Source organism: Electrona antarctica (assembly GCF_951216825.1).
Source record: "Electrona antarctica genome assembly, chromosome: 20".
In the NCBI taxonomy this organism is placed as follows: Eukaryota; Metazoa; Chordata; class Actinopteri; order Myctophiformes; family Myctophidae; genus Electrona; species Electrona antarctica.
The window spans coordinates 296,695-306,004 of NC_136801.1; the positions used below are offsets into that span (position 1 = coordinate 296,695).

The window sequence follows — 9,310 nt, forward strand, 5'->3', positions numbered from 1 at the left end:
CTACGACTAAAACTAAATGAAGACGTTTCTAGAGACTACGACTAAAACTAAATGAAGACGTTTCTAGAGACTACGACTAAAACTAAATGAAGACGTTTCTAGAGACTACGACTAAAACTAAATGAAGACGTTTCTAGAGACTACGACTAAAACTAAATGAAGACGTTTCTAGAGACTACGACTAAAACTAAATGAAGACGTTTCTAGAGACTACGACTAAAACTAAATGAAGACGTTTCTAGAGACTACGACTAAAACTAAATGAAGACGTTTCTAGAGACTACGACTAAAACTAGATGAAGACGTTTCTAGAGACTACGACTAAAACTAAATGAAGACGTTTCTAGAGACTACGACTAAAACTAAATGAAGACGTTTCTAGAGACTACGACTAAAACTAAATGAAGACGTTTCTAGAGACTACGACTAAAACTAAATGAAGACGTTTCTAGAGACTACGACTAAAACTAAATGAAGACGTTTCTAGAGACTACGACTAAAACTAAATGAAGACGTTTCTAGAGACTACGACTAAAACTAGATGAAGACGTTTCTAGAGACTACGACTAAAACTAGATGAAGACGTTTCTAGAGACTACGACTAAAACTAGATGAAGACGTTTCTAGAGACTACGACTAAAACTAAATTAAGACGTTTCTAGAGACTACGACTAAAACTAAATGAAGACGTTTCTAGAGACTACGACTAAAACTAGATGAAGACGTTTCTAGAGACTACGACTAAAACTAGATGAAGACGTTTCTAGAGACTACGACTAAAACTAGATGAAGACGTTTCTAGAGACTACGACTAAAACTAAATGAAGACGTTTCTAGAGACTACGACTAAAACTAGATGAAGACGTTTCTAGAGACTACGACTAAAACTAGATGAAGACGTTTCTAGAGACTACGACTAAAACTAAATGAAGACGTTTCTAGAGACTACGACTAAAACTAAATGAAGACGTTTCTAGAGACTACGACTAAAACTAGATGAAGACGTTTCTAGAGACTACGACTAAAACTAGATGAAGACGTTTCTAGAGACTACGACTAAAACTAGATGAAGACGTTTCTAGAGACTACGACTAAAACTAGATGAAGACGTTTCTAGAGACTACGACTAAAACTAGATGAAGACGTTTCTAGAGACTACGACTAAAACTAAATGAAGACGTTTCTAGAGACTACGACTAAAACTAAATGAAGACGTTTCTAGAGACTACGACTAAAACTAAATGAAGACGTTTCTAGAGACTACGACTAAAACTAAATGAAGACGTTTCTAGAGACTACGACTAAAACTAAATGAAGACGTTTCTAGAGACTACGACTAAAACTAAATGAAGACGTTTCTAGAGACTACGACTAAAACTAGATGAAGACGTTTCTAGAGACTACGACTAAAACTAAATGAAGACGTTTCTAGAGACTACGACTAAAACTAAATGAAGACGTTTCTAGAGACTACGACTAAAACTAAATGAAGACGTTTCTAGAGACTACGACTAAAACTAGATGAAGACGTTTCTAGAGACTACGACTAAAACTAGATGAAGACGTTTCTAGAGACTACGACTAAAACTAAATGAAGACGTTTCTAGAGACTACGACTAAAACTAAATGAAGACGTTTCTAGAGACTACGACTAAAACTAAATGAAGACGTTTCTAGAGACTACGACTAAAACTAGATGAAGACGTTTCTAGAGACTACGACTAAAACTAAATGAAGACGTTTCTAGAGACTACGACTAAAACTAAATGAAGACGTTTCTAGAGACTACGACTAAAACTAGATGAAGACGTTTCTAGAGACTACGACTAAAACTAGATGAAGACGTTTCTAGAGACTACGACTAAAACTAGATGAAGACGTTTCTAGAGACTACGACTAAAACTAGATGAAGACGTTTCTAGAGACTACGACTAAAACTAGATGAAGACGTTTCTAGAGACTACGACTAAAACTAAATGAAGACGTTTCTAGAGACTACGACTAAAACTAAATGAAGACGTTTCTAGAGACTACGACTAAAACTAAATGAAGACGTTTCTAGAGACTACGACTAAAACTAAATGAAGACGTTTCTAGAGACTACGACTAAAACTAAATGAAGACGTTTCTAGAGACTACGACTAAAACTAAATGAAGACGTTTCTAGAGACTACGACTAAAACTAAATGAAGACGTTTCTAGAGACGACTAAAACTAGATGAAGACGTTTCTAGAGACTACGACTAAAACTAAATGAAGACGTTTCTAGAGACTACGACTAAAACTAAATGAAGACGTTTCTAGAGACTACGACTAAAACTAAATGAAGACGTTTCTAGAGACTACGACTAAAACTAGATGAAGACGTTTCTAGAGACTACGACTAAAACTAAATGAAGACGTTTCTAGAGACTACGACTAAAACTAAATGAAGACGTTTCTAGAGACTACGACTAAAACTAAATGAAGACGTTTCTAGAGACTACGACTAAAACTAAATGAAGACGTTTCTAGAGACTACGACTAAAACTAAATGAAGACGTTTCTAGAGACTACGACTAAAACTAGATGAAGACGTTTCTAGAGACTACGACTAAAACTAGATGAAGACGTTTCTAGAGACTACGACTAAAACTAAATGAAGACGTTTCTAGAGACTACGACTAAAACTAAATGAAGACGTTTCTAGAGACTACGACTAAAACTAAATGAAGACGTTTCTAGAGACTACGACTAAAACTAAATGAAGACGTTTCTAGAGACTACGACTAAAACTAAATGAAGACGTTTCTAGAGACTACGACTAAAACTAAATGAAGACGTTTCTAGAGACTACGACTAAAACTAAATGAAGACGTTTCTAGAGACTACGACTAAAACTAAATGAAGACGTTTCTAGAGACTACGACTAAAACTAAATGAAGACGTTTCTAGAGACTACGACTAAAACTAAATGAAGACGTTTCTAGAGACTACGACTAAAACTAAATGAAGACGTTTCTAGAGACTACGACTAAAACTAAATGAAGACGTTTCTAGAGACTACGACTAAAACTAAATGAAGACGTTTCTAGAGACTACGACTAAAACTAAATGAAGACGTTTCTAGAGACTACGACTAAAACTAAATGAAGACGTTTCTAGAGACTACGACTAAAACTAAATGAAGACGTTTCTAGAGACTACGACTAAAACTAAATGAAGACGTTTCTAGAGACTACGACTAAAACTAAAATCAAAATCTGCTGCCAAAAACAACACCGGGGTGACGGAGCTGACATTGACTGTGACGTAACATGTTCTACAGTAGAAATGGTGAATGGTATGTGAAATGTAGCATGAGTTTTTTTGTTATCAGATTATCCACAGTAGAGAAATGATCTGACAGGGCCGTATCGGTTCTGTCGGTGTGTAAAAACCTCATTAAGACAACTGTGATTATAAGACCACCGCCAATTTCAAGACTCATTTGTGGAAAAAGAACATTGAATGTTAAATAGTCTAATACGACACCGTTTTGTATATTCAGGCCAATAGGGGGTACTACAGGATTCAAGTTCAGATTTCAGGGTCACCTCCTGTGGGCCCTAGAGTGACGCAGTGTTGTTTTCGTCGACTAAAACTAAGACGAAAAATGTCCGTCGACTACCTTTTTTCACTGACGAAAACTACATGGAAACTAAATGAAAACTAATCTATGATGACTAAAACTAAGACTAAATATACTGACAATTCTGTCAACAAATAAAAACTAGACTAAAATGGATAGTTTTAATCTAGTTTTGGATAGTTCCAAACATTGGAAGCACTCGAGCACTTCCTCGTTCCATCTCAATGTAGATAGTTCCAAACATTGGAACTATCGAGCACTTCCTCGTTCTATCTCAATGTGGATAGTTCCAAACATTGGAACACATTGGAACTATCCCATTGAGATACAATGAGCACTTCCTCGTTCTATCTCAATGCAGATAGTTCCAAACATTGGAACTATCCACATTGAGACTAGGGCTGACCTTCGATCACGCTTTTGATGATCGACGCTTCGAAACGAATCACGATCGATCGTCGACGCTTCGTCAGCCGACGGGGACGGGGACGGGGGGGGGGGGGGATGGTGCGAGGCGAGCAGTGACGCACAATGAATTACACCAGGCCTCCGTCGCGTGCGTCAAAAAACGCACCGGTTCAATTTTAATGCACGCGTTAATGTCACGCAACGCGGGCAGTGGAGCCAACCTTCAGTGATTAAAAAGGGAACATTCCCTGACGGTTACGGAGACGCGACGCTGACGCGCCCGGTGGAGCCCTGGTGTTAGGCTTAAAATAAATAAAACAACGATATAGCAGAAAGAAACGCATGCTTGGATTGGTCTCAATTATTTTATTTAACAATAAGCAACAATTGTTGCTTTCACCCAATCCGCCCAATTGTAGCAGCCTTCATGAAAGCAGTGACGCACAAATAATTAGTCTTACAATAAAACATCCGACCGTAACAAGTCAACATTAAATAAAACTGCCTGACACAGGCATTACCTCTCAAATAAAAAAGATATAATCCAAAGCAGCACAGCAACGGCATTTTGCATTTATAACTGAAATAAACTCAGAGGCTTCGTGGAAACAGCACACGCAAGTGTAAAGGAAAGGCATTTTCCTTATCTTGCCGTAAAATTAACTGAAATAAAGCGTCATTTAGGCTTTATATGACAGCAGCGAGGCGCACGCAATCAGAGCTGCCTGGGAGAAATGCGAGGCCCTGTGCTTTAATAATGAATTAATTAATATCCAAAACTATACAAAAATGATCACATTTCTATCTATAAGGACAAACCTTATTAGAAAAAATATTAATAGCATATGAAAGCCTTTTGAAATGTGTAGGCCTGTAGGTTACTGAATTGCAGGTGCTGCCAAGTATAATTACTAGGCTACCAAATGCCAGTCAGTTGCGCAAATATAGGTCAGATAAATTAGCCGAGCGGAGCAGCTTCTCAATGACCAGCTCTTCTTAAAGTTTACTTAGCCTACTTTAATAATATGACATAGTGTTGGATCTCCATCCTCCAGACAAACAAACCTTGGATTATAATTGGATTATGCCTATAATTCTTCTTTCTTCAAACCAGCACGAGCCACAAGGTAAGAAACTATATAATGATTCACTGTTCGCACAGCACCCAGGCAGCTGTTCTTAATCGCATCGCATTCCCATCAAAGTAGCACACTAACTTTGTGATTCTTAATTTGCTTATTTTATTTGTAAAAAGCAACACTGTATTAAGACATGGCAGTATAATATTGGTGCAAAATGGAAATATGAGAGAGAGAGAGAGAGAGAGCGAGAGAGAGAGAGAATTGCTTTGAGAGAGAGAGAGAGAGAGAGAGAGAGAGAGATAATTGCTTTGAGAGAGAGAGAGAGAGAGAGAGAATTGCTTTGAGAGAGAGAGAGAGAGAGAGAGAATTGCTTAGAGAGAGAGAGAGCGAGCGAGAGAGAGAGAGAGAGAGACACGTAAAGCCGTTCCATTTCAACTAATAAAAAAATGCCGTCTCGCAGGCGCGACTCCGTGAGGCCCTGTGCGGCCGCATATTATAGTTAGTTACCGTACTTATATTAGTGCAGAAAAGAGACAATAAATCCCGCTTTGGAGAAGATGCGTTCCGAATCCGAAGGGGTTGTAGTGGCAGGGAATCAGGGATTCTACACTTTTGATTTATTTTGGGCTGCATGACTGCAGGCTGCAGCTGTTCTTGTTGACTTCCTTGTTGTTGCCACGAGTGAGGGGGGAGAGGGGAGGAGGCGTTGCGAGGTCTGCGAGGCGCCAGCATGCAGCATGGCTCGCGGACCAAATGGGGCCGGTTCGCGGACCAAAAGCGGCCGCTTTTTTTTTATAATGACTATTCGATTTTTTATTTCAAGATCGATTCCCGTGCATATCGATCGATCGTCGATTAATCGATTTTTTTTGGGTCAGCCCTAATTGAAACACAATGTAAAGCTGCGTTCAGACCTGGAGAGACAGAGCAGCGCGAGTACGTACAAAGTCAATGCAAAGACGAGAAGTTGCGCGAATGAGGCGACGAGAACGAAGCAAGCGGCCGACTGAAGCGACCTTCACCCTCACAATACTCACCCTGCTTCTCTTAGTCAGGGGGATCCCCAACGCTGAGCCATTCTCTACATCTCCCATAAGGAAGTCTGACACCCTGGTAGAGAGAGAGAGAGAGAGAGAGAGAGAGAGAGAGAGAGAGAGAGAGAGAGCAAAGCGTTAAAGGTCAGAGGTCATATTAGGAGCAGAAAGACTCGATGTGTGATTCCTTGGACACGTCTTGGTCAGACGGATTGTATTGACGACCTGTCGATCGCACACCCCTAGAGGGGTTTTCTTTGGTCAGTGTCGAATGAGGTCAGGCCTTCTCCTGACCTACAGTGACCTCTAGGTCAGTGGTCCCCAAAATATTTCCACGTCAAGGACCCCCAAATTGGCACTCATTAGCCCCGCGGACCCGCCATTTGAAGAGATATGCCAGGGACCCCATAAGAGAAGATTGTTACGTCTCTAACAGTGATTCTCAACCCGTTTAATTTCAAGGACCCCCAGTTTGACATGCATTAGTCTACGGACCCCCATTTAATGGCATTTCTATCTCTGGGACCCCCAATGTATATTGTAAAATCAATGTTTGTGCGTGCGTGCGTGCGTGCGTGCGTGCGTGCGTGCGTGCGTGCGTGCGTGCGTGCGTGCGCCGTGCGTGCGTGCGTGCGTGCGTGCGCCGTGCGTGCACTACTTACACATTGCCGAAGGTGAACGCCAACGTGTCGATAGAGCTGTAGATCTCACTGAACAGACTCCTCTTGTTCTCCTCACACACCTCCTTGAAGTTCACCCCTAGAGAGAGAGAGAGATAGAGACCTTATGTTTACTAGAGAGAGAGAGAGAGACCTTATGTTTACTAGAGAGAGACCTTATGTTTACTATAGAGAGACCTTATGTTTACTAGAGAGAGAGAGAGAGACCTTATGTTTACTAGAGAGAGAGAGAGAGACCTTATGTTTACTAGAGAGAGAGAGAGAGACCGTATGTTTACTAGAGAGAGAGAGAGACCTTATGTTTACTAGAGAGAGAGAGAGAGACCTTATGTTTACTAGAGAGAGAGAGAGAGACCGTATGTTTACTAGAGAGAGAGAGAGACCTTATGTTTACTATAGAGAGAGAGAGAGACCTTATGTTTACTAGAGAGAGAGAGAGAGACCTTATGTTTACTAGAGAGAGAGAGAGAGACCTTATGTTTACTAGAGAGAGAGAGAGAGACCTTATGTTTACTAGAGAGAGAGAGAGAGAGACCTTATGTTTACTAGAGAGAGAGAGAGACCTTATGTTTACTATAGAGAGAGAGACCTTATGTTTACTAGAGAGAGAGAGAGAGAGACCTTATGTTTACTAGAGAGAGCGAGAGACCTTATGTTTACTATAGAGAGAGAGAGAGACCTTATGTTTACTAGAGAGAGAGAGAGAGAGAGAGAGAGAGAGAGAGAGAGAGACCTTATGTTTACTATAGAGAGAGAGAGAGAGAGAGAGAGAGAGAGAGAGAGAGAGAGAGAGAGACCTTATGTTTACTATAGAGAGAGAGAGAGAGAGAGAGCGAGAGAGAGAGAGACCTTATGTTTACTAGAGAGAGAGAGAGAGACCTTATGTTTACTAGAGAGAGAGAGACCTTATGTTTACTATAGAGAGAGAGAGAGAGAGAGAGACCTTATGTTTACTATAGAGAGAGAGAGACCTTATGTTTACTAGAGAGAGAGAGAGAGAGACCTTATGTTTACTATAGAGAGAGAGAGAGAGAGACCTTATGTTTACTATAGAGAGGGAGAGAGAGACCTTATGTTTACTAGAGAGAGAGAGAGAGAGAGAGAGAGAGAGACCTTATGTTTACTAGAGAGAGAGAGAGAGAGAGAGACCTTATGTTTACTAGAGAGAGAGAGAGAGAGACCTTATGTTTACTAGAGAGAGAGAGAGAGAGAGAGAGAGAGACCTTATGTTTACTAGAGAGAGAGAGAGAGAGAGCGAGAGACCTTATGTTTACTATAGAGGGAGAGAGAGACCTTATGTTTACTAGAGAGAGAGAGAGAGAGAGCGAGAGACCTTATGTTTACTATAGAGGGAGAGAGAGACCTTATGTTTACTAGAGAGAGAGAGAGAGAGAGAGCGAGAGACCTTATGTTTACTATAGAGGGAGAGAGAGACCTTATGTTTACTAGAGAGAGAGAGAGAGAGAGAGAGAGAGAGAGAGAGAGAGAGACCTTATGTTTACTAGAGAGAGAGAGACCTTATGTTTACTAGAGAGAGAGAGAGACCTTATGTTTACTAGAGAGAGAGAGAGAGAGAGAGACCTTATGTTTACTAGAGAGAGAGAGACCTTATGTTTACTAGAGAGAGAGACCTTATGTTTACTAGAGAGAGAGACCTTATGTTTACTAGAGAGAGAGAGAGAGACCTTATGTTTACTAGAGAGAGAGAGACCTTATGTTTACTAGAGAGAGAGAGAGAGACCTTATGTTTACTAGAGAGAGAGAGAGAGACCTTATGTTTACTAGAGAGAGAGAGAGATACCTTATGTTTACTATAGAGAGAGAGAGAGAGAGAGAGAGAGACCTTATGTTTACTATAGAGAGAGAGAGAGACCTTATGTTTACTAGAGAGAGAGAGAGACCTTATGTTTACTATAGAGAGAGAGACCTTATGTTTACTAGAGAGAGAGAGAGAGAGACCTTATGTTTACTAGAGAGCGAGAGACCTTATGTTTACTATAGAGAGAGAGACCTTATGTTTACTATAGAGAGAGAGAGAGACCTTATGTTTACTAGAGAGAGAGAGAGAGAGAGAGAGAGAGAGAGAGAGAGAGAGAGACCTTATGTTTACTATAGAGAGAGAGAGAGAGAGAGAGAGAGAGAGAGAGAGAGAGAGAGAGAGAGACCTTATGTTTACTATAGAGAGAGAGAGAGAGACCTTATGTTTACTAGAGAGAGAGAGAGAGACCTTATGTTTACTAGAGAGAGAGAGAGATACCTTATGTTTACTAGAGAGAGAGAGAGAGACCTTATGTTTACTATAGAGAGAGAGAGAGAGAGACCTTATGTTTACTAGAGAGAGAGAGAGATACCTTATGTTTACTATAGAGAGAGAGAGAGAGAGAGAGACCTTATGTTTACTATAGAGAGAGAGAGAGACCTTATGTTTACTAGAGAGAGAGAGAGACCTTATGTTTACTATAGAGAGAGAGACCTTATGTTTACTAGAGAGAGAGA

The 9,310-nt window shown here is 40.3% G+C and overlaps 1 protein-coding gene across 2 annotated transcripts in view; it reads right to left on the bottom strand.

Annotated features, from left to right (window-relative positions):
- The window catches only part of LOC306913039 (rho GTPase-activating protein 29-like), a 96,563-nt gene that overhangs the window by 78,862 nt on the left and 8,391 nt on the right, over nucleotides 1–9,310 (bottom strand). For both annotated transcript variants that reach the window (XM_079489549.1, XM_079489548.1), the window contains exons 2-3: nucleotides 6,797–6,893; nucleotides 6,138–6,210 (exon numbers count right to left, since the gene is read on the bottom strand). In XM_079489549.1, the coding sequence (XP_079345675.1) occupies nucleotides 6,138–6,194 (57 nt within the window). In that variant the 5' untranslated portion in view covers nucleotides 6,195–6,210; nucleotides 6,797–6,893. The remainder of the gene's footprint in view (nucleotides 1–6,137; nucleotides 6,211–6,796; nucleotides 6,894–9,310) is intronic.